At 39.6% G+C, this 27,573-nt stretch overlaps 1 protein-coding gene across 5 annotated transcripts in view; it reads right to left on the bottom strand.

Annotated features, from left to right (window-relative positions):
* LOC111868702 (sushi, von Willebrand factor type A, EGF and pentraxin domain-containing protein 1) overlaps positions 1–20,936 on the bottom strand; it is a 372,141-nt gene extending 351,205 nt beyond the window's left edge. For 4 of the 5 annotated variants that reach the window (XM_023859599.2, XM_023859603.2, XM_023859601.2 and 1 more), the window contains exon 1: positions 20,644–20,936. In XM_023859599.2, coding sequence (XP_023715367.1) covers positions 20,644–20,710 — 67 coding nt within the window. In that variant the 5' untranslated portion in view covers positions 20,711–20,936. The remainder of the gene's footprint in view (positions 1–20,643) is intronic. The other variant, XM_023859604.2, reaches the window with a different exon arrangement.
* Between the last annotated feature and the right edge of the window lie 6,637 nt (positions 20,937–27,573).

The raw sequence follows: 27,573 nt of genomic DNA, 5'->3' as shown, positions 1-27,573 counted from the left end.
GAACTCCGTTGCTTTTAGGAGGGAACAGCTGGACGCCCAAGATGCAGAACCATTCTAGCAGAGCTAGGGGCCCGTCAACCCCAGGAATAGAAATGCATCGCCGATCGCAGCCCAACGTACAAAAGCTATCTGGGCCTAATGGACATCCGTCGCAAGTAAGGGATGGGATACTGGAGCGCCACTGGGAATCTACTGAACGACTTTCAAAAATGACCCAAAGCAAAGAGATGGACGTGCTGGCCAGAATCCATGGTGGACCGTCAAGAGGGCACTTGGGCGGCTATAAGAATCTGAACAAAGTCAGGCAGAGGTACTTCTGGCTTCAGGTAAGGCTAGTGCGACACATGTGCAGCCAGTCGTTGCACCGCGAACCGGGGATCGGAGCTTGATGCAACAGGCACGGTTCGAGAGGACGTCAGGTCCCTTCCCTCGAAGCGACCAAGGCAATCAATACCATCTGATCGCTATGGATTATTTCAGCAGGTGGCCGGAGCCTTTCCCAATCAAGAAGCGTTCACGGTGGCGGTAGTACTGGTTATCAAGTTATAAACTTCCATCGCTTCGGAGTACCGTGAGAGCTACACAGTGACCAGGGCCGTAACTTCCGAGTCCTACCTTATGCAGGAAATTTTGCAACGCCCGGGAGTGAGCAAGACATTCACCATACCCTTGCACCCACAGGCGAACCGCATGATGGACCGGTACAACAAAACGGTCGAGGAGCACCTGCGAAAAGTCGTTGCGTAACATCACAGGGACTGGGACGCGAAATTACTATCTTCCTCCTTCCCTACGGGGTATCCACCCACAACACTACGGGCTTGACACTAGTTAAACTCGAGTTCGGAGAAAAAAACTCTGCCTGACCTGCGACCTGCTATTCGGTGCACCCCCTGACAAGGAAAGCCCTATTATCGACCACGCGATGGAATTTTCAGACCGGCTACACGACCTCAACAATTATGCCCGACAACATCCGAAGATGGCCAGTGACCGAATGAAAACTCGTAACGACCGCCTGACCAACTGCGCGAGCTACCAAGAGGGTGAACAAATGTGGCTATATTAGTCCATCCGCAGCACAGGAAAGTCACCAAAACTTCAACACTCATGGGAGGGCCTCTATAGGGTATTAACCAGAATCAACGACGTGGTGTATTGGATTCAGGATATTCTAGGACCAAGATAATTGTAGTTCATCTGGACCGACTAGCCAGGAAGCTACTCGAGACGAGCAGCCTTAATGGGGAAGCAGTTGGAGGAGAGCAGCGTGAAACATAACATACAAGGAAGGAAGTCTGGACGCCATCGAAACCAAAGAAGTGTGACCCTAGCACGACGTTGATATGACACTCGCGAGGATGACAGCAAGCAGAGGACAATTTTCGGTTCCGTTATCACACGACAGCTAAGGAAGACATGGAAGACAGCGTGTGTTGTAATGAGGAGTACAGTGCGTGAATTAGTGACGTTATAATTACTTGTAGTTGTGGTTTATAAGTGTTCAATAAATCCAATTACCAATCCAAACCCCGTGTCTAGTCACTAAATACGTAAATGTAGATCCAGTCATATCAAGCATATTTCTATTTATTTCTAGTAGGGCCTATTATCAAGGTAATTAACGGCATCAAGCATACGTATGTACCAAAAGCAATCGTATTATTGTGAAGCTGTATGTGCTTGTGACCTTATATTGAAAGAGTTTACTCAACTGTGATTTTAGCTTCTCATGGAGATGTGAATTCAAGCAAACGTGGAGGTATATTGCCGTCGTATTACCTACACAGGCTTACCAACTGCGTGTTTATATTATCCTTTTCATTTCAGATTGGAGCTCTCTACAATATTTTAGTAATCTGGCTTGTATGAACATCATCTACGTGTAAGTTTTCAAAAGGAAATATACCTTCTAAATCTTCATATACTTAGTCACAATCTGTGATACTCGTATAAAAATAATGGTGGGGTCTCGAGAACCAGTAATTTGAATAGTGTGAAACATAATCAAGGAATTTACATTGTCACATGTTAGTGATAAGAAACGTGGTTTGACTGGTAACTGTATTCGTTGAATTTTTTTATTGCTCATAACTACAAATAATTAAATAACACTGTCACTAATCTGGGACTCGTAGCTACAAATAATTATAAAACTTTCACTGATATATATACTTTGCAAATAACCACAAAACACATTAAGTCCTTTCAGTCTGTTATGTCTTCACTAGTCGTTGCTAGGTAACACAGATTACACAGAAAATACCGCTTCCAACAGTTCTTCTATTCTCGCTTTCGTATCCGTTGCCGCGAGAGCGTGTTTACGGAGCCGTTGGCTAGCAATGACATATGTTCTGGCTCCCCTACTCCGGCTTTCAGGTGTCTTGTAACATTGCTCCCTCCTGAAGACTGCACGTCCCGAGTAGCCTACAGGTGTGCCGCAATTTCTTCTGTTCCAGTGGGTCCGCCCTGTCAGAACTGAGACAAACGTCGAGGATACCACAGCAACGGCATACTGGTCTCGACGCTTCTTCCTCCGATACTGATGCTGTCTAATCGCTATTCCATCTGGGTTGAGTCTTGCGCTGCTATTTTCAACTGATCCCTCCTTAGGGCTGCTCGTCGGATGCGCAAGACATCGAGTTCCGGAACAAATTCGTGGGTGATATTGACGACGAACACACAAGTCGTCAGTGAGCGCCGCCCCACAATCATTTTCACTACAGCTTTCTTCAGAGTTAGATCTCCCCTGATGCCATTTGCAAGACGTACGGCATAGACAGGCCTCCGGTACGGCGATCGCCACTGATGCTCCTGCATCAATAGTCACGAGACATGTATTGTCTCCTTTCGTCCTTCTGCGTTCGGACTGCCACGGTCCTGATTTTCCGACACGCTGCGTGTAAGGATGAATGATGGCATCGGCGCCCTCTTCTTCGTTTCCTGTTTTACCTTCTCTTCCTGTTTCCTAAACAAGATATACTAGGTTGATTACTCTGCTTTTTTACGATTCCTTCTGTACGTCTGGGAAGATTGTTAACACTTTCCGACTTCGTTTCTCCCTAATAGTACGTTCATTCTTCTGTTTGAACCATGGGAACTGATACATCAGGACAGACTGATCATCTTCTCTTGTTATTCTTCCTTCAATATATCCTCTGTTCTGGTTTTTTGTAAGCACTGACTCTAATCATTAGACACGTCAACAAATAAGGCATATATATATATATAAGTGTATGATGCGGGCGTTCTGGCTGTTGCCTTGGTGGCTTCTAGTCAGTAGTACCACACGAATCACTGATTTCCAGCCGGCTCCACAAAACCCACCGGTTTTATTTTGAGCCCCTGCGTGTTGTTTCTACCAGCATCTTCAACTCTTGTACGTGTATGTGAAATCGCGACCCTTGGATCTTAGCGTCGAATTCCTCGCAGATGCTCTGGGTCCATTGAGTCGAGAGATAACAGAACGACCTCCTCTCGACTCTTGTTGGTCTCTTCTAGTTCGGACTGAATACATTTAATCGCGTTTTCATTACTTTTCGGTCGGCTTTCCTTTCGTCTCTAATTTGTTCCTGGCCGGCCTTTATCATGGCCTCTATCCTCTTCTGAATGGTATTTATGGTGGCGTCCATCTTGGCCTCCATCTTTTCCTGATTGTCCTTCATCTTTTCTTGGCAGGCCTCCATCTTTTCCTGGCCAGCCTTCATCAGCTCTCGAGTGTCTATCACTTCGTCCAGCAGGATTTCTATCGCCCCTTCGATTTATGTTGTATGCCGATATAACTATCTAATGCAGTCTTCAATCCAATAATGCAATAACGCCTATCCCATTTCTGACACAAATTATCATGCGTTAGTAACTTGGCACGGGATTTGAATATGTAATTGGACTTATTGAATACTTATGATTCGTAACTACGAATAATTTTAACACTCATTAATCTTGGACTCTTAGCTACAAATTTTTTTATTTATTTAAATTTTATCAATCAGAATATTACATAATTCTATAAGCTAAAGTGCTGATTGCTCATTAGATATACTAATGACTAGTGGCGTGAACAGGTTGATATCCAGCGAAATCACATGTATAATCTATAATTAGTATCTATACCTTAACTTAAGAGTAGTTCACTTGGCCACAGTTTTTTTAGTCTTTTGTTGCTTACTGGTTCCAGGAGTTGTTCCATGAGCTGACTGGGGTGGTTTTGTATGGAATTATGATGTGTGGTGTCTTTCTTGCGTATTGCTTCCTCNCTCTTGTTGGTCTCTTCTAGTTCGGACTGAATACATTTAATCGCGTTTTCATTACTTTTCGGTCGGCTTTCCTTTCGTCTCTAATTTGTTCCTGGCCGGCCTTTATCATGGCCTCTATCCTCTTCTGAATGGTATTTATGGTGGCGTCCATCTTGGCCTCCATCTTTTCCTGATTGTCCTTCATCTTTTCTTGGCAGGCCTCCATCTTTTCCTGGCCAGCCTTCATCAGCTCTCGAGTGTCTATCACTTCGTCCAGCAGGATTTCTATCGCCCCTTCGATTTATGTTGTATGCCGATATAACTATCTAATGCAGTCTTCAATCCAATAATGCAATAACGCCTATCCCATTTCTGACACAAATTATCATGCGTTAGTAACTTGGCACGGGATTTGAATATGTAATTGGACTTATTGAATACTTATGATTCGTAACTACGAATAATTTTAACACTCATTAATCTTGGACTCTTAGCTACAAATTTTTTTATTTATTTAAATTTTAGCAATCAGAATATTACACAATTCTATAAGCTAAAGTGCTGATTGCTCATTAGATATACTAATGACTAGTGGCGTGAACAGGTTGATATCCAGCGAAATCACATGTATAATCTATAATTAGTATCTATACCTTAACTTAAGAGTAGTTCACTTGGCCACAGTTTTTTTAGTCTTTTGTTGCTTACTGGTTCCAGGAGTTGTTCCATGAGCTGACTGGGGTGGTTTTGTATGGAATTATGATGTGTGGTGTCTTTCTTGCGTATTGCTTCCTCTACGGTTGGTACCTGTAGATCTGTATGTAGTGTATGATTTGTTACGTACCAGGGAGCATTAACAATTTGACAGACTATCTTGGATTGAGATCTTTGTATGATTGCAACATTTGATTTAGTTGAGCAGCCCCATAATTCTAGTCCATATGTCCAGATTGGTTTGATAATAGCTACAAATAACTACAACACCCTTAATAATCTACACACTCTATGAAAACGTGGCGCCCTTGGTGGCCGTTCCTGAAACTATTTGAGTGGAGAAATGGAATCGTACAACATTCATTCAATTCGATGTCTCTTCTGTATTTGGAGACAAATCTCAAGAAATACAACCTCTATATATCCGGCACACTGCATGAAATTAAGATCGAAGACAAATGAACCAACATCATAAAACACTCAATGAACTACAACTTGACTATGGCTGACATTAACTAAAATATGTATTTCTTAGGAATGATCAAGAGAACTATAATGTACATTCTCTTGGATCTCCTGAAGCCCGGCACTGACAACGACGAAAGAACTTAATATCCGCCATCCTCGGAGAGAATTTTGCCTGAGAATCGTGGGCACAAGCAGCATACCACCGTGATGTCCGGGAAGAAACAGTAAGATAATGTGGGGCAATCCTGAACATCCTGCTAACTACGAGTGATCATGATAAGTTTCCTGGTGATCCTAATAGTAAGAAGCATGTGTTTATACTATACCATACTATATTCGTATATCGCATCTTCTTTCACGGCCCATGATTAGTTCTAATGGTCTTTATTTTCTTCGGAACTCGGAAGTAATTTGAACATACTGTAGTGAAATACTCAGTGCCCTCCTATCTCTCGGCCATGTTTCTGACTGTGTCATGTGTGGATCAAAATTTCTCATATGGATTTCTAAATTAATCAAGTCTCTCAGAGGGATCCAGCTGTGTGTTAGATGCAACATTTTACCTGCGCAATTTCATCTTCACTGTGGGGTTGTGGAAAACCTGAGAGAGAGACGGAGCGACAGATACTTTCTATACTGAAAAACACACTGAATACTACTGATCTTATTAATGATTCAGGTATTGATGCTTAATGTAATGACCACCGTACATAATCTAAGACATCACAATCAAGAAACTACATCTTTCCAGAGACTATCTTGCTGCCACACGTAAATGTCATCATCTAGGGCAAAAACAACAAACTCCGCGGTTTTTGTCCACAAGTGAATTATACCGACCAAGCGACCGCCGCTTGTCGGCGAAGTTAGTGCCAACTTTAGCGGATAGAGGGTATTGCATGGTCAGAGCAACGACTCCCCACGGTCGTTAATTTCGGTTTTCTAGACCGGAGCCTCTATGTACTTGAAATAGCTCCTCAATTATCCTCACGAGGCAGAGTGGACCCCGTTCCAGACATACTACTTTTCAGAAAATGTAGTAGCGCTGGGAATCGAACCCGGGACCTCTATATCTGTAGCCAGGAGACCACAGAGGCGGTCGGCATCATTGAGGGCCACAGTATAAATTCACAAGTTCAAAAGAAAGGAATATTCCGTAGGCTCTTCGAAATGAAATTAAAAGTTGTCCCGTAAGTGTTTCAAATATTTCTCCCAAATCTGGTTTCAAAGTTGTGATATCATGGCCATACTTAGTCATGGAAAATGTAATTTCAAATTTCAGATGTTAAAATATACTTATGGGCTCACGTATCTTACAGCCCACTTTTGTGATCACATGCACATTCTATTGATTTCGCTGAACACAAAAGGATTTGAAGACAGTCCTCTTTTTCCTGCTTCTCAGAATGAATGCTTGCGGAAAATTATAATTCTATTTATTGATAATGTAATACACATTAGACGTTGCTGAATCTTTTTCAGAGCTACACAATATGAGAACAAGTCATACAAGACAGGATACCAGGAACCCAGATACGTCATAAATGTAACTATTTTTGACGTGTCCATGATGGATTAATTTGATGAAATTTTTGAAATCACAGTAAGATTCGTCGGATACAAGATAAGCCTGTTTCAAAGCCTATAAACATCATGAGGTGGCACGCGGTAGCATAATTGGTTGAGGCACTATGCTACAAGGCGGAAGGTCACGGGATCGAGTTCCGATGAGGTGGATTTTTTTTTAAATTGACCTAATTCTTCCAGCCGCACTATGGCCCTGGGATCGAATCAGTCTCTTACAGAAATGAGTACCAGAAATTAATTAAATAATTTTCTTAGGGAGTAAAGCGCGTCCGGCGCGTAAGGCTGACCTTACCGCCATCTGTGAGCCGATTGTCTAGAAAATGTGGGACCCTCAACGTCTCACAATACTATGGGCCTTCAGGGCCTCTTACAGGGATAGCTTTACCTTTATAAACATCATGAAACACAAGATCCAACCTCCAGTAATGATGTGTAAGCAGGTACCAGGATTACTGTTTGCACACGACATGGTGTTTCAGAAGGGAGGAAAAACTGGCTAAGTAGAATTTAATAGGAATTGGAATGTGTGTCGGATAATGGAAGGAATAACAATAAGAGCGTCTGAATAAGAACATTACAGGTACACGTATGCTGACATCGAGAGACAAGATACAGAAATTACGATGACAAGAGAAACAAGCTCACTAAGACTGCGTACCAGCTTAAGGAGCAACCAAGACAAGCAGAAGTATTCAGAAGGTCAGAATATGAGTTTGGAAAATGAGGAGGGTTAGAGAGGAACAATTAACAGAGGATTTGTCCCATATGTAGCATAGGTTAGGGTTGAAAATTGAGATATGAAGGGACAAAGATTTGGAAGGACGAGATTCTGAACAAGAAGTGTAGGAATATCAACGCAGAAACAGGTATTAGGACAACAGGGTGTAAGAATAAACAATAAAGGCAGAACATGGAAATACAAGTACATATGCCAGTATAAAGAAAAGTGTGAGTGAATTGTAAGAAAGCATGAAAGTGAATCAGAAATTAATTTATATGATTAACAATTAACAGAGGTAGTAACGGGATATGTACAGTATGACAATTATAGTATATAATAGATGAGCTCTGTATCGTCAGAAAAGTAATTCAAATTGGATACCGGAAAGCAAGGCCAGGGAGACAAAGTCAGGCACCCCGAAATGTAAACGGACTTAATAAAGTATTTATTCATTCACAAACACATCCATTCGCCATGGGGAATCGTCTATATTCCTGGAGGCAAACCAAACTTGCACGCGGTCCAAGACGGTCCATCTTCTCTTTATAGGTCACATTTTAAGTACTTTTATGGGCACCGGTTTTTCTGTTTCACCAATAATCCGTTTATCATTCCGTCGCCAGATGTAGTCAAAATTGGAAATTTAATACTGTTCCTATAATAAAGATAGAAGAAGTCCTCAGAGCAATGGCTGTTTGTCGTTAAGAAATACGTATATAGGGTGGCTACACCATAAATCAGTGATTACTGGTTGCAATTAAAACCACAGACAAAGTTTAACAGAGAAGCGTGTATTGTCAGTTTAAATTGACTGAGAATTTTGAGCTACGAAATGAGTTATTTAAAACGACTCACTTGGGGCGTTCTGCTTTCATGAAAACACCAAGAAGGGATCGTGTTCCCTTTACGGCGTCAAACAAATAATGGTAGTTGTAAGGTTAAAAAAAAAAAAAAAAAGATGTGAGACTTGAGATTCCCATGTCGGTGATTATGAAGTGTACTACTTTGTAGGCTGTGATACTGTGTAGTATGGTAGAAGTTTAACGACGTTTCATCAGAACGAATGGTCTCCATCTTCAGGACCGAGAGGTAAGCCAAGAAACCAAGCTGAAAGCAGAGTACTTCCCTCGCTATGATTACCCTTCGACCCTGAAGATCAAGATAGTATGTTCCTCCTAAACATCGGCACACTTCTATCTGACTATGTGGCGTCATATATAAAGAAACTGTACTCTTCGCAGCAAGACACATCGATGCTAAAAGTACTTTTCTGACATATTAATTATTTGTGTATGCAATTAGTACTTTTTGGTCGACAAATTTTCCGAGTTGTTAAATTTCAGGGTGGGCATGATTTTACGTAGTCCGAACACTGAAATGCCCTTGCTCCTGAAGCAGCGACGTTTCCGCCTCTGTTCTGTCCTGTGTTAGTTGACGTTTGAAAGTAGAGGAAGAGCGATGGGCTGACATATTACCCCCTTCCGAGGAAATCCAGTATTAAAATTTAATTCCGATTACAGACGAACCGAAGGGCCTAAGTGGTGGGACGAGAAATAATAATCACTAGCGAATCATATCCAGTAATATTCATTAGGTGATCATACCGTATTAAATAAACTGTCTATAAGATTCAGAATCGTATCCATAACGTGTATATATTAACCGTCTTTTAGTGCATACAATTTCACTTGTCACTTCACACTACATGTTTCGGCATCATTCTGCCATCCTCAGGTGTGTGTATCACGTTAAGCAATACAAAGCACGCAGCCACATAAGACAGACACATCATAAGACACAGTACATACACAATTAAAACATAAGAAGAACGACTCCCATGGCGGATGAATAGCATTACACACGAGTTTGATATACGAAATGTAAGATGATAGATCTTAACAAGTTTTAATATATAAATTTTATTATTCAACAATGACGAACACAAATTTTATATCATTTTATAAACAGACACTTGATGGCAGGCAGTGCAATGGTTTAACGTGATAGATACACCTGAGGATGGCAGAATGATGCCGGAACATGTAGTGTGAAGTGACAAGTGAAATTGTATGCACTAAAAGACGGTTAATATATACACATTATGGATACGAATCAGTGCAACAGGCCGCTAAAATACAACATTCACAATCGTGATTAGATTTATTGGCATGGGCCGATTATTTTTTGGAGGGGACACTAACGGTACAGCAAGACTGGGGACATGTCTGCTGATGCCCACATGCCCACGCTTCGCACTCTAGCACCAGAAACCGGTGTATGGAAAGTGATCACAGAAATATTGCATTATTTTTCAAACAGAACACATCTTAACACACAGACAAGATTGTGTTAGCGATAACGCCCTAGAGTCGTTATCGAGAGATGCTCGGTTCGAATCTCTGCCGGGATATCGGCTATCATTACTGAGGCCTTTCGTGTTTTTCCTCATCATCTAGTCAAATAGCAAGCTAGAGCCTCGATTTGGGTAGGTCGCTCTCCTCCACGCTTTTTCCAATACATCATCATCCATCATCCTGTCTTTCAGCACTACACAGTCTATCTGCTAACAACGTCGTTAAATAGCCCCCAAACACTCACACATACTTGCTGCTTGCGAGTGAAAGTTACCGCTAAATAAAACAGCAATGGTTAGTTTATAGGAAGTCCCGTATTATTTACACGTACAATTGTTTTGATCTCAATGTTTTAAACCCAAGATCCACCAGTCCTTTGGCATATTATAACTATAAAACAACTGTACGGATTTCGCAAGTATTCTCTTCCCCTGTGGGTTTCCGACCAAAATGTTGCTACATTCATCATGTCCCAACTTGTGGTCAACCATTCTTGACTTAATCACTCTAACGGTGTTAAGCAAATTATCTGTAATTCTTCTCCTTTATAACTGCCTGAAGTACAAATATCTTCCACAGCTCTTCGTCTCCACACACACAGTCTATCAATAAGTGAGAGACCAAGCTTCTCACCTCTATAAAGCAGTCTATACATCTATCTATGGCTCTACAGCCCTTTCTTGGGCCTTCGCCGCTTTTCAGTATCTCAATCCTATACCAAATCGGTAGGAATCCATTGACGGGGATCAGCTCGTCCCAGAACACAGAATAAACGGACATAGACATTCATGCTTTGAGTGGCATTCGAACCCACGATCCCAGTGTTCGAATAGAGTTCATGTCTTAGAACGCGCAACCACTGTGATCGGCATAAATTGCAGTCTACACAGAGTAAAACATGTACGTGTAATTCTATCCTTGACTACTTAAATACACAAAGTAACTGAAACTAGAGACGTGCACCCAAAATAAGATGACGCGTTATGGTATATAGGTAGAAACTGCTTCTGTTAGGGCTCATAATCATAACTCCAATTTCGGCGGCTGCATTTAATTTAAAATGCCATATTAAACCCAGTACCAGTACAACCCTAATCCAAAGGCGTGGTCATCATATTGAAATGTTGTTCGCACTTCAAGAATTTTGTTTGCACAACACAGTAACTCTATAGATTTCTGCCAGATCAAGTGCTCAGATACAATATCCGAAACCATACGCGAACAACGCCGCCATTTGGGTTAGAGAAAATGCTTCTTTTTCTTTCACTACATAGCAGAAAATTAAAAAATTTCTCATATAACATTTCTCTTTGTAGTACAGGTTCATAGGATTTGGTGTCCTGCCAACCACTCGCAAAAGGCTTCTGCCCCAGTAACTCTTTTAAGTTCTAAAAAATTGCGAGTTACTTGCTAGCACAATCATTTCTCACCGGATGCATGGGAGTGCACCCGGCCGATTCATGCGATGGGTAGGAACTTCCTTCTCATCGATAATGTGACTGTATTGCTTTCCTTGATCTCTCCAGATTACCTTTTGGGAAAAGGGACAAAATGAAGCCAGGCGGTTAATAACTCCATAAATTTAACTGGAAATAGTTATGAAGTTGTCCAAACGAGCATGTCCACGTTTAGTTGTGCGCATTTTAGCGTACCCACTGACTAGAGATGCAATTTTTTTTAAACCCTCGAGAGCTGTCTCAATATGCTGCAGGATCTCAAGAAGTCATTGCATGTCCCTTGTTATCTCCATTCTGAGACGTGCGCTCATGTTAACTGTCTCGGTGTTACAGCATATAGATGGTGTTATTGACCACTTTACATGACGGGATATTGTTTATTGTTCTTACTGGTAAACACATTAGGAGGTTTGATTTCTCCCGCAATAATCAGAACACTACAGCTCCTGTCATACCGCCACTGTCGATTAGGCTAATAATGCCATAATTTCTTTTTGGGTTTTAAATTTCAAGTGAAAATTATAGAACTTTGTATTTCTATTCATAAGGTTAACTTGTTAAAGGCAATATAGTCACTCCTGGAATCTTCCAGTTAGTCTCGTCCAATAGATTTTTCCATTACATATCATTCTTCCGTTGTGCTAATTTCACGTTCAGAATTTCGGTTTGAATATCTGACATTACCATCTTCAGACCATGGAGAAATAATACAATGATATCGCGGACAACTGTAAACAGAATATTTGACACTCGTCGTGTCTGCTGTGAAGTCTGGGACTCCCACTGAAGCTGTATCAACAATGCATGATATACTCGAAGGGAGTCCGCAGTGAGACTTCAAAGGCGTAAAAACAAAAGAATTCTGAAAAATATTGCGTCACTTAAACCGGTATAGACTTTCGGAAAGCGCCCTTTTAATTCTCGATATGCATCCATCTCAACATCTTACTTACTTACTTACTCACTCAAGGAGCTGGGCCCTTCTGGAGGAGCCGCCAATTCTGCAGCTACTCAAGAATTTCACAGCATTTTATGGAACCCGAAGGTTCACTACTGTGTTCACAAGAGCCCTCCACTGGTCCCTATCCTGAGCCAGATCTATCCAATCCATATCATCCCCTCCTATCTCTCTAAGATCCATTATAATACTGTTCACCCACCTACGCCTTGGTCTTCCCAGTGGTCTTTTTCCTTCTGGCTTTCCCACCACTATCCTATACGCATTCCTCGCCTCTCCCATTCGTGCTACATAACCTGCCCAACTCATCCTCCTTGACTTGATATTCTAATTATACTTGGAGAAGAGTACAAGTTATGAAGCTCCTCATTATGCAGTTTTCCATCTCAGCATCTCTGTCATTAATGAAGCAGCAAAGCTAAACCTCCGGCTCGCCGCACGCATGAGCCCCAGCCCTTTGAAATGAAGCTCGGGGCAATTACAGATGGAAGAATCCTCGAAGGGGATCGGAGAACCTCGGTTACCAACTCTACTACCAGACGCCTGGACGAATACCGCTGCCCAAACAGTTGCAGTAGCTAAAACCAAATTTATTCATGCACACTGCTAGAAATGACTTTCGCGCCAAGTACTGTCTCAGAGCATGCGATGCATTGCAACGTCAACCAGAGTCAAGAAACACCACCACGATGTAATAATCAGGAAAAGTCTACATCTCATAAATAACGTTCACTCGCCTACTCGACGTCAGTACCTCTTTCTCTCCAGGAGATAACTGCCTTCTCCAAAAATTGAGCTAAAACTGATGTCCCACGGCGATTTCTTCAATGAATGAATGCGTAAGGGACGGGCAATAATTCTCCGGGCCTCACACTGCGACCTTCAGTGATCAATTGTGCTTCCCCTTTCTGATTAACCCTTTATCAATCTGTAGGGCTTGTGATGATTCCTTAATATGAATGGGACTTCGGTGAGCAAACATATTTTATGAGCAATTCGGGAAAAAGACAAACTAAATACAGAAGAGAAACCTGAAAGTGAGTAAACGAAGCAATAACACACCCATTGTGTGGCTGTTTTTACCACTACTTCGAGTCGCATGAAGATTACTACTGGATTCAGCGCGTTGAATACAAATTACAGTTCAACAAGTGTTACAACCACTGTTGTGAGCAAGGAGGGGGGGGGGGAATTACTCTTTTCACTAGAGAATCTCGTTAAGAATGGAAGCTGTTGCTTTCTTGAAATCCTCTTTCATTTTAATCATTTCCCAAACAACCGTTCATCTAAGGATTTCTTTTAACTTAGGAATGAGTTAGCCTTTCAATAACAAAGTTGTGTTATCGTGTTGCTGGTATTTAAATTCTTTAAATAAATTATAGTCTTTATAAGATTTATTTGAATAGTCTAGTTTTAGACATGACTGGCGTTAATATCTTGCCTCAATGGAAACAGCGCGGTTTCCTCTTAAGGTAAGGTTTACTTTGAGAAAAACATCAGAATTCTGGAAGCCACTGTATTTCTCTGCCATTGTGATGGTTGTGGTGACTTACACATTTTTGAATATTGTTATTTCTGACACACCGTTATAATGACATTACTAATTAACTGAATTAGTGGTGTTATTTTCCACACTCTCCCTATATTTATGCAAATAAAATCTGTATATTTATCCTTACAAAATCTCAGGTGCATTGTACAAACTGAATGACTCGAAACATTACTTAATTTCTAAGTTCATATATATCTTGTTAGTTTCAGCAACATTAACACATACAATTTAAGAATGTGCCCCAAGATACGGTCAAACAAATACCAAAAATGGTTTGTATCATCCTACTTTTACACCGTAGTCATTGACAATACACCATAAAGCTGAGCTTGGGAGGAAGGGGCACCTAGCTCAGGCGTATCTCTCGTACGTTCAAAATATCCGGTACCGGTTTCCAGTATTTTTGCAAAACCACCCAGTTTACAGCGAAGGCCGAGGAGTCACAAGATATCTCCCGAAGAAAACATGCCCATAATATACCTGTGGGCATAACAGCAATGAATTGAGTAGGGTAGAAGAGTGCTTAATTCGGTGCAGTGCGAAGTACAAAGTACAGCGTAAACTATTAAGTTCAGTGCAGTTCGGAAGTACTAAGTACTGCGTAAACTACAGGGGGGGTCCAAAAAAAATTACTCACTCTTTGATAGTCAATATCTTTGGAACAAAATGACATGTAGTTACAATTCTTGCGCGGTAGTGTCGTGTAATGTTTTCTCAACAGATGCTGAAGGTCACATGAGTCACGTGAGTGTCGTGCCGCGTGCGCGCTGTGAGCAGAAGACAGCAGCAATAACTGCTGAAAGGTTGTTCTTTGAGCAACGCAAGGCTGTATGAGTGGTACTGAACGTATGAATACATTAAAGAGGTACAACGACAATGGCAGAATGAGTTTGGAACTCAGCGACCAGCTCTTGTAAATCCATACGTTCACGTGGGGAAGGAAGTGAATCTACTGGGTGTTAATGTGTGGTGTGGTCTGTCATCGCGCGGTTTGATTGATCCTTTCTTCTTTGAAGGTATCGTAGCTGGTCAGGTGTATCTCGATATGCTTCAGACATCGATTTTCCCCGCCATTCGAGAGCTATTTGGAGATGAGAGATTTTACCTACAACAAGATGGTGCTTCACCTCACTACCATCGAGATGTCAGGGCGTATTTGGATTACAATCTACCTGGGCGATGGATGGGTCGAAGAGGTGCTATTGAGTACCCACCACGGTCTCCAGACCTAACACCTCTCGACTTCTACCTATGGGGAATCTTGAAGGATGAAGTTTATCGACAAAAGCCAGCTACACTGAACGCGCTACGAGAAACCATCGAAGCGTCGTGTGCAGCCATTACACCGGACACACTGGCAGGCGTAGTTCGCTCAGCAGTTCGGCGGCACCGATGCTGTTTAGCCGCTGATGGTGGTTACTTCGAACACATACAATAACTCTCTCTCTCTGCGCAAGAATTGTAACTAGATGTTATTTTGTTCCAAAAATACTGACTACCAAAGAGTGAGTACATTACTTGGACCCCTCTGTATTAAGTTCAGTGCAGTGCGGAAGTACTAAGTACAGTGTAAACTATTTAGTTCAGTGCAGTTCGGAAGTACTAAGTACAGTGTCAACTATTTAGTTCAGTGCAGTTCGGAAGTACTAAGTACAGTGTAAACTATTAAGTTCAGTGCAGCGCAGAAGAAAAAATTAGAGTAGAGTGACTGGGCAGTAGCGCTGCGGTGAAATAACGAGCAGACAAAAAACTAACCTTAAGTGGTTAAGAACGTGGAACAATAATTGTTCCATATATAGACAGATACAACCATATGAAATGATTGTACGTCACTTTATTGGCTCCACATCAGTGCCCACTTTATTGTGAAAAATGTTGTAACCGTACATCTACAAACAAATTTTATATAATTGATGATAACTAATGTAAAGTTTCCTTTTACAATTGGTAGCCCATGAAGATGGTCATATGTGGCTGAATCAAGTCGGGTTTCATGATTACTTATTAACTTAAACAGTGAATGCTACATTTGTGAATATTTTTTGCAGCCATATCAACGCCAACGGACTTAATTGACCATAATGGCCATGATATGTTCCGATATCGATGGACACGAGTGTGAGAGAACATTATGTTATTTACAGATGCTGTATAAACAATGACAGCTTCTATGACGCAGCATGAGCTCGATTCATCGAACTGCTCACCAAATATTGGACAGGGATGCCAGGAGTACAATATGCGAGCTTGAGTTACTTGGAACAGTAGTCAGGCAGACCAGCAAACATCCAGTCAAGAATCCTACAACATTGGACAACGTATACGACAGAACAGAAGAATTAAGAAACTAGATCGGAGACTACAAATTAAACAAAAAAATCGAAAACAAACGACGGAAGAGACCAATTAAAAACTAGATCGGAAGTAAATGACAGAGCAGACGGATGATAGAAAACTAGATCTGAGGTAAACGAGAATAATAATAATAATAAAAAATACAATTCTTAACACCTAAAGCGCAGTAACATAAGCAATGTGACGAAAATACAAGAACGGTTTTTAACATACTTCATTATTTCAAATACAGTATATACAGCGACTGATGTAATCTCTTTCTTTTTGTTGGTTATTTAATGGCGCTTTAAGTATCGAAATATAGCGTCGATGATAGGACGATTAATGGATGTGTTGAAGTTAATGAAATGAGAATTTGCATGGAAAGAAATAATTTCATCTGTTATTCATAGTAAATACATAGGAACCGTCTCATACACTGCAAATTCCATCCCTTAATGAACATTTGAATTAGAATATCAGTAAGGATAAAAATATTTCGGAATGTCCACATACAATGTAGCAGTAATGTTTCGAACTGAAAGCCCATTGAAACGACTATCCAGAACAGTTTTTCGTCAGTCTCTCTGGACGACTACCGGGAAGACACTTGAAATGTTTTTTGACCACTATGTTACTTTACATTCTATACAAGAGTTAATAAAACTATATGCTTAGAAGATATGCTGTCATATATTTTATAAAGTAAAGCTAATGTCACTTCCTCTGGATTTCGAATGATAGCCATGTTACCATCACTCATAGGGAATTAAAAAATTAAATGGAGCGTCTTCAGATGTCATGGCATCCATACCGTGTTGCATGTAAATTTGTTAATAACTGACTGAAAACTGCCTAGAATAAACTACAGATGGACGTACTACTGCAAGTCTTTTTCTCGGAAGGGTCGACTTGAAGAAGTACAATATAAGAAACTATTCAGAAACCAGAAACGGAATAGAATGAAGGTCCGGAATACTGCAAACAGAGTAAACAAGATGTTCCGGGAAGAACCGATCGCCTATTTTCCTTTCATACGACACGGACCTCATATTAAACGTCTCGTCCAACATTTCTATTGTTGTGTATTCGTTGCAGCGGTGAAGTTTTTACCGAGCCGTTGTCTAGTAACGACAAGGGTATACATATAGAGACTGACGGGAGGGATTTATGAAGTACGCCGTTGAGATGGGCTTAGGTACCACGATATACATTCCACGTTTCATAAAGACTTGTTCAGCCATTCAAAAGGTGTTTGGGGGGGTTACAGATAGCATGGTGATCTCATAAGACTACTACTACTGTTTCAAACTAAGGAAAATAGGCTAATATTCTATTACACTATGGATTTAAAAGGGCAGAAAAAAACGATTTTTAGTTCATAATCTACGCTACAGTTATTAAAATAGCGCAGTCGGTATTGCGACTTTCTACGAGCTGGACGACAGAGGCGTCGGAATAGGGGTCCAAGTAGGGTCCAGAATTTTCTCTTCTATGCGTCGTCCAAACCGGCTCTAGGGTCCATCCAGCCTCCCACCAATCAGTACAGGAGAATCTTTACTAGGAGTAAAGGGTGAAGCTGACCACTGAGTTCAGGTCACGAGGTCTACTTCCTCATACGTCTTCATAACGTAATACTTAGTTAACCACAGGGCCAACTTTACCTCTTTACCATATACATGTGTACAGTTACCTCAGGAGGAAAGGTTAATATTCTGAGAAGCCATAGTATCGGTCATTCTAAACAAAAAACTGTATATGTACATGTGTCATATTCCGAACGGTTTCGGAGTTAGATATATTTCACTGTAGAGACGAGCAATACTCCATGTCCTCACACGAGTTGCAAAGTGCACTGACGTTGAAATTGGAATTTTCGAAATTATATTACACTAAGTGAACTCTACGAACTTAGCCACTTTAACAATAAATAGCGGTACTACAAACGTACTTCATATCTCTTTCTTCTCAACAATTTCCGAACTGTACAGCTTTCTCGGAAACCGTTCGGAATATGATGCATGTACACACTACCAGTCAATAATTTCGTGGACTGGCCGCAAAGCGTCGTTGCAGTGCACTACAGCGGATAGGTTGAGGCACAATATGATGCCCTGTTAGTTCATCTCTGGCCGCGCCATAGCTCAAGCGGTTAGTCGCTGGCGTCCCGGGTTCGGTCAACTGGGATTTGTGGTGGACAAAGTGGCGCTGGGGCAGGTTTTCTCAGAGTACTTCGGTTTCCCCTGCAATCTTTATTCCACCAATTGCTCCACAATCACCCTCACCTATCATCTGGGGCTGGTACAAGGGACTTAGTCCCACCCCACTAGCAATAAAAAAATAGTTCATCTCTCGTCGCAGCAAGAGGCAGTTGTGTGCAAACAGTGGAAGCAGAACTACGGCCTCTATTGTGAACTGCAGTTATATGCGAGTGGCGGAAATCGAAAATGTGGCAGTTTGAAGAACGGGCAAACATCAACTTCTACCAGAAACTAGGAAAATCCCCTAGCGAAACATTGGGCGTAGGAAGAATTAGCTCTTACTACAAGACAACGACCCTGCACATCGCTCTGTTCTTGTCCAGGAGGAACGGGCAAGGCAACAGATCACAGTTTTGACACACCCTCCGTACTCACCTTATCCCGCACAATGGAATTTCTTTCTCTTTCACCGCTTGAAAGCAAAGCTACGTGGTCGTAGATTTCAGTCGTCCGAGGAGGTCGTCAATGCTACAAGAGACGCCGTACGGGAATTTCCTGCCAATATGTTTCAGCAGCGTTTTCGGCAGCTACATGAACGTTGACAGACTTGCACAGCGGCCAATGGTAATTAATTTGAGGGTCGATGTGGATCTGTGTAAGCGTATGTGAATACCTTGTAATATGATGCGATAAAACCACAGTCCACGAAATTAATGACTGTACCACGTACACACTTTCTTCCTTAGAATGACCGATACTATTGACTTACAAGAATATTGACCTTTCATCCAGGGACACCTGTATATACAGACATAGACATCACATAGGTACAATTTTATAGTAACAAATGACATAACAGTGCTTTTTGTTTTGCAAGAGCAAAGTCGAATAATTGAACATTTCAAAGTATATTCAGCTGCGACAATACAAATCAGAGCATTTCATTCGGCCGAAATCACTGAAGAAACACAGTTAAAGTGGCTGATACTGTATATGTTTATTTTGGTTGCTACTTGCTTTCCGTAATTTATATAAAACTGTCGAAATTCAAAACAAATTTGATGAACATTCTGATATTAAAACCATACTTTTATTTCAAAAATTCCACAGACGCTGGGGGGGGGGAATTAAATATCTTACATCTAGACAGAAAGTCACTCACACAGCACAGTCGATGAAAAAGTTTTTTAAAGACCGAATTCTAACGTTAGTTGCAGTAAAAACAAACAACGCTTTTTCTGCTGCATAGCCGAGAATACCAGGAAAAGTTGTTAACCCAAGAGGGAATTATTTCATACCTGAATGTACACATACATTATGACTGAATTAGAAGCTGTCATCTGTATTGTGTGCCAATCAAGACTTACCACGCGGGTATAGATTCCAAAAAATTGGCGTAAAAAATCATAAAATCACATGGGTGTAAAATGTTACAACAGTGTAAGCTTAAACTCGACTTACACAAAAATGCAAATCTTTGGGGGGGGGGGGCTACAAGACGAAGGNAACCGTAGCACACCACCATTATCAAATACACAGCCCCTGATAATTTACCAGCACCGCCATGGTGTTTTAAAAATTACGTAAAACCTACAGAACACATTACCAACAAAACCACATGAAAAACAAATCACTTTTGGTATTCCAGTTTACGTTGGAAATTACGAAAACAAACGCGTATTACATAACTGTTACTTCTCTGTGTATTTATTTATGATTTATGCACCTCCGACTACATAGTGTGGAATGGTCAATTATGAAATAATGCATTAGAAAAGACGTGAAAGCAGCTGCGGCCTACTTTGAGGCACTATGCCGGCATTTGCTTGGGTGAACTGAAAGTTTCATTTTAATGTCACGAAAAAGGACGGCCAGTCTCCGATTCAGTATTTGATACTGGAACCTTCAGAGTACAAAACAGGGATGACTTTTTGCTGCGAAACAAGTGTTATTTGCCAACATTTCTTTTCCACAAGCAGACGCGAACTCAGAATTATTACATGGCATTAATTTCTGTAACACTAATCTAAGCCATATGCTAATTTCATGCACACCAACTCACCGAAGACGATCAACTGGTGTGTTATGACGAGCAAAATTATAACACCGAGAGTGCGATGGGGTTTCATTTTTACAGTCACTAATGTTTACAATATTAAAATCCCATTTTAGTTAGTTCCTTGTTACGCAAGATACTCGTGCTTTCACACACCAGAAGGAATCCAGATAGAAACACTCCGAGCCTTTACATACGTCTTCCGTCTACGAAAGATCCACGCGCACTACTAGAAAGTTTTCAAATTTGATACAAGACTCTGCCGACGCGCCATTACTTCCCATCGTAGTTTGCACAATTACTGACAGATGGCAGTGTGGCATGATTTTCATACAGGTTGACGAATTAACTTCTCTCACATAGACTAAATTTCCCGGTTCTGAAAGAGCCTATCAAATACCTAACATTTGAAAATTATTTCGAACCAAACACCATTGCAATTCTGCGTATTTTAACTTTGCTCCGGCACAAATTGCTAATCACCCTATGTGTCTTGTGAAACAATACACGAATCGCTTTCTTTTGTATTAAATATCTCCGAAACCGATAAAACAGTTCCTCTACTCAACATAATGTATAAACGTGCTGAATTAGACACTACCGTCGCGAAACATAAACAATTTCCTAAATACGCCTACTTGCACAGTACCCATGCGTCATTATAGTCCTGCTCATTAAGTACATTGGAAATACTCTCCTACACATATTTGCTAGATATCTGACACAACAAAACTTTATTTTACTTTTGGAAAGAAGTTTTCGCATTATTTGCCACAAGGTGGGTCAAATTCAAGCTTCTAAAAATCACGTTTTTTTTTTCAAATGCTGGCACCGATATAACCTTCCTTACCAAAGTTTTGACAATGTATGCTTAATTCATGTGTTCCCCCAACTCATATGCTGGGTTTGCTGCCTGCATATCATAGGCAAACTTCCTACACTTAAAATACTAGACGCATTGGGGACTGTTCTCATAACACTATTCTTTATCTTGTCACCATCACTTCCTGACAGCTTTTCCTCTTGGAATGGGTTGCACTCCAGTGCCATTCTTTTTAAAAATGTTCCTCATTCACCATACCCTTTTGAACCTACAACCCTTTGTACATTCCATGATCTTACAGTGTTGTTTCAGGTGTTAATTTTGGGTCTGTATTAAATAGAACTTCACAGCTATTATTAATTTCACTTATAGTGTGGTAAACGTACACTACTTTATACATATATTTATCAATGTCTGATTTTTAAAATGTTCCAATTTGTTTCTTATAGCCAATTTTAGCATATTGCATTTACAGCTGTTACACATAATGGTTCCAATTACAATATGCAGTTAACAGAACAGTAATATGGTCACCAGTTTAAGAAAAATAATACTGTAGCCATCACGACATGGACCGTAACAGACCCAAAACTTCACAAAACGCAGTAGACAAGCAAGACCTCCAAAAGTGCAATCTATAATAAAATTGACCTTTAATTCATGAACGCTTAATCAATAATATAATTAAACTAGTTAAAGTGAACTTGACGCAGTGATGAACGTAAGTAGGAAGTGACTGAATAAAAGTGAAAGTGAAAACATAACTAGTGACCTGAATTGAAATTCGACTCACAAATTTAAATTTTAACATTTAGAACAATTTTAACTTGTGTTTTATGTGAGAGCTTGATATATTATTGAGCGTGGACTGAATAAAAGTGAAAGTGAAAACATAACTAGTGACCTGAATTGAAATTAGACTCACAAATTTAAATTTTAACTTTTGACATTTAGAACAATTTTATTTGTGTTTTATGAGAGCGCTTGATATATTATTGAGCGTGGACTGAATAAAAGTGAAAGTGAAAACATAACTAGTGACCTGAATTGAAATTAGACTCACAAATTTAAATTTTAACTTGTGTTTTATGAGAGAGCTTGATATATTACTGAGCGTGAGCCTGAATAAGATACAGGATCGAATTAAGTGAGAAGACGAATGTGATTGCGTGTAATTATACAGCTGTGTTCGTACACCGGAGGATGACCTCGAGGTCGAAACATGTAGTGTAATAATAATAAAAATATATTGTGTGGTCGGTAAAATTGACTCTAACATTGATATTTAATACTGTTCAGAGATGAGGTTTCAAGTCATGCACCCCATTTACATCAGAACCTTTACAATATAAGACTGCAATCCACAATAAACACTGCACAGCAAAATCATCCCACTACAGCATGAAGTCTATTAATACAATGGCAGGTATTGATTTGTATTCCTAAATTAAACAGAACACTGAAAATTCCAGATACCTACTTGGCTCTAAATTCTTTATTAATTTCTCATGTTCATACAAGGAAAACGATGTCACTGCTGATTTATTCGAATTAAAAACTTGTGGCCATTCCCCAAATCAAACTCCATTAAAAAATCTAACAATTTATACTAGCGACTTCTATATTTGCAAAGCCAATCTTCATGTTAATATAACAGCACAGTGAAAATTTTAGCATGCATGCACACACACGTGTCCAAGTAGGATCAACACTTAAACTTTCCTGTTCATGTCAGCCATACTATGTAGTGAAGTAACAAAATGGACACACACAAGGGCAATTGCCCATTCTGTCCAGAGCACAATAGACATCACGCGACTTTGTCTTTGTTCCTGAAGATCCTCTTCTGTTGTCCCTTTCCCTCTAACACATTTTTTTACTTCCCTGCAACAATATCCAGGCAACACAAAACAAACACAAACAAGCTCAAAAACAAAGCAACTTTTGTGTAAACATTATTAAAAAAAAAAAAAAGAATAGAATTCTGAAATAATTTAAAATGAGAAACCTTACATGAAGTTTCAAGGGGTACCATAATACATCTGCCCTCTTTGTAAGAAAAGGGTAGAAACACATTACAATGTATGGAAGAAGAGTTCCCATCATGGTGTACATGATTTTCTACAGACTGCATTAAGCATAAGAGAACACAAAATTACTTTCTTCCATATATACATTTCATGGCATGTGAAGAATATGATGTACAGCTACCTAAATGTTGAAGCGCATGATCAGAGTTAAACAGTACCTTCTTGTTCATAAAACCACCAGATTAAGGCTCCATGAAATATGGGCCAATCCTATACCCCTGATAATTACACCTTACCACTTACTTGGCCAAGCGCAGACGTAGTGCATCAACAGCATCAGCACCTTCCATGACACAGGATTCCCAAAACCTATAATTTTGCCCTAACCAAACTCATCACAGACAAACTAGCAGGATACCACAACAGAACATTATGAGATTCTCAGCTTTCAAAATTATTTCTTGCCTCAATTATTTTTATATAAAAACTCTTAAACAACGCCCAAGTGCCTTATTTAAATGTTTAACACAATCAGCCAACAACCAAAAAATGATCAACTATTTTGGCAAAATGTTCAAAGTAATATCCCAAGAACCTTGAACATTTACAACAGTCAGCCACATTTAAAAACCCAACTTCTTTCAAGTTTATCCTGCACCAGCAGCATTTCAACACCAGATATAACTGGATAATTCAAATTTGTGACCAACAAACAGGAAGGATATAATGATACATTTCAACATGGCACAAAGATATACATTCAAAAAATCTAAATTTGTGATTAATGAATAACCAAATTATAGCCATTTTCTAAAAACCCAAGAGACACATTACTGAGATATTTCAAACGTCATGAAACTTACGTGGGAGTGGGTGCTGATCGCTGTCTTGTTTCTATCATTTGCTATGCTTGTATGTGAACAGAACAATGCACCGCAGGGAGGTTTTGCAAAGTAAAGCCCAATACAGACATTATATATATATATATAAATAAACAGACTCACAAATCAGATAGCAACAAATAGCAATGAAGTGCACATTTTAATGACATAGCATTAATTCAACAATTTTAATAATGTATACAAATTAGAGAAATTCAACCATGACTGGCATTCCATTTAATAATTAATTCAAATGCTGAAAACATAAATATGGTGTTCTTCTTCTTCTGAACTGCTGGTGTCTCCAAGTAGCAGCACTACAGAAGTTAAAAAAGAAAAGATTCGAAATCCCACACAAAATACTGGAGTGACAACAAAATAATGTTAGAACCCTCACTTGTGAATAAGAATGAAACTCAGAGGTTTCCTGATCATGCTAAAAACTTCATTATGGGAGATGATTTTTAAAAACTATAAAAACATTTAAACACTTCAGTTTCTAAAAAAAACTACCTTCACCTTGTTGAAGTTGGCTTCAAACAGAATAATTGAGTTTCATTCCGCATATGTAACTTCAAATCCAAAAGCACAACTTTCAAATCCTACAATGTAACAGCACAGCAGAACATATCCCATGAAGTGTAGATTTATATAAAATGCCTTTCCAGTCCATGGAATGTAACCAAGACAAGGTGGCAGGCAATAAACAAACCACAAATCAATTCCATCATAATTCTTGATAGGACAGATTTATATAGCAGAAATGCTTTTACTAGCAATTGGTTTGCATCATTACTGGCTGACATGATCATAGTAAATAAATAACAGGCCTACATGCTGCAATTGTAATTCTTGTACTGAAATAAGGAATTTTAAAGCTCCAATGCAGAGGTTGCATCATGAAGCAAATACAAATTTGAAATGCAAAGCTACTGTTTGGTCAGAAAATGAACATATCAAAATACCTGATGCGCATTCATAATTGAATTCTATAGTGCAGATCCATATTGCATAGATCCTTCTTTCAATAAAAGGTGCACGCACACACACACATATATAAAGATTTCATCAGCATAAATTCTGATGTGAATGTCCTAGACATTCGGAACAAATTGTTAAGTTTTCCCCCTTTCTGCAGTTTGCCCACATCTAAAATTATTAATCAAAATATTCTTGTATGGTGCTCAGTTTTCCATATGCAATTTTTGTAATGATGCACATCCATGTTAAAGGCGCCCCACTCTTAAAGAAATAAAACATAGACATTAAATTCATGATGAGAAATAAAATATGTGCAAAAAAGACTTATTAAACACAAACTGGAAAACAAATTTTGCCAATGCTTACTTGATTTCCTATGATATAGGTTCTACCTAGAAATTCAGATCACTTTTACACACCACTGTGTAATCAGCACACACAACTGGTCACTGGCCAAACTATACCCATGGCTCAATAACTAACAAGAGTGCCTGGTATTGTGGCTGCAGTGTTCATTTTTGTGCACCTATTTTTAATTCTGATGGATAGAAACTGTAGACTGAGAAAGTTTCCAAAGAATGCATATCCGCATATAACATGGAAACCAATGGAAGGATAGGGTTCATATTACTGTCTTCAAAAACATATCCCTTATGGTAACATTTTCCCCTGGATGAGAACACAAACAAGTTATTTTTATTCCTGGGGAAGAACACTCAGTATACATTATAAACACTGGGTCTGCTTAATCCAGAGAAGCTTTAACATGTCGGGGGAAAAAAAAGTTCATGAATAGATGGACTTAAAAAGAGGTCATGGTATAGACAATCCCAAATGCATGATACAATTCTCTGAAACCAAAACCTATCAAAAGTTAATCTAGCGACAATGCACTACAATATTCCATCAGTTTAAAATATGACAAAGCAGTTCTCATTAATAAAGTGCCATTTTTTGTACCAGGTATGATGGATAACAGTTTTCACTGTTCGCAAATTTTTGCACACCCACCAGTCATTTGCAACTCATTACTATACACAATAACCGTACAGAGGATAATCAGAGATTATAAAATTGGGTCATGAATACAGTGCCCTGCAGAAGAGGTAATAAATTAATTTATTCCCTTTAATATCACCTATTAATAAAAGACGTTCTGAGTAGAGCCCATAAAGCCTATGTTACTGCTGCACAGACTATGCACATATGGGCAATCAAAACCTACCGAGGCTGAACCTTCTTGCGATTGTTAAGTTATGGATATTACCATCATTGTGTGGCTGCCATGTTTATAACTGGTGACTTACAACACTTTATACATAATCTGTAGGTATGTTTCCGTTCTATCTCCATACAAAATTCACAGGCCTATCTGCAATGGTTCATTAGTTATCATCAGAGTGGTATATACTGCTTTCATTACATTTTATAAAAAAAAAAAAACCTGCAAATTTTCTGAGGTTCTAGCGCCACAAGTCATTTCATGAGGTATTAGTTTTGCTCCCACCTGAAATTTGTGTTAACCAAAACGGTGTTACCTAATGAACTAAATTGTTAAGTACCAGGTTTGGATGGCCACCAAAGGCAGAATGGTCAAACCAAGTTTCATGAAAATCGGTTCAACTTATTCAAGAGTTAAACCGGGGAAGACTGACACCAGAGCACTTTGTAACCATGAGTCCTTCCTTGAGGAGAGGAGAGGAAAGGAAAGTAAGTTAAAAATTTATAATATTTATGAGAATCTCTGGATGCATAAACATGTCAACACAATGCATTTTGTACAACCACCAGCCTTGATATTATAAAAGTAAAAGAGTTCATAGTAAATTTTATATAAATCTGTCCCAGTCAACCCAAATCACTTTCTCAGCCACAGAAAGAACAAACACACTGTATAAATAATGTACCATGGTTCTATAGCACACAATGAAGCACTGCGGCTGTCTTGCAAGATAACCAAAGTGGGAATTTCCTGTAGCCAGTCATGGATATCTCTCTGTAAGACAATGCTAGAGTAAAGCCTTATCCCAAACTAATGAATGTAGTAGTTTTATAAGAAACAGGACTCTCATCAGAAAACAATTGCAATGTGAGGGGTTAAATGCTCATCTGTAGTGAACCCTTTGCAAAAATTACCTTTTCAGAACTTGATAAATTCTCTTTCCAATAAAATTACCTTTCTTCCTGGACAAATCTCAAATCCATCGTCACTCTTGCATGT

The sequence above is a fragment of the Cryptotermes secundus genome, unplaced genomic scaffold (assembly GCF_002891405.2).
Source record: "Cryptotermes secundus unplaced genomic scaffold, Csec_1.0 scaffold1359, whole genome shotgun sequence".
Taxonomy (NCBI): Eukaryota; Metazoa; Arthropoda; class Insecta; order Blattodea; family Kalotermitidae; genus Cryptotermes; species Cryptotermes secundus.
The sequence above is the reverse complement of the archived record's forward strand: the minus strand, read 5'-3'. Positions and strand labels throughout refer to the sequence as shown.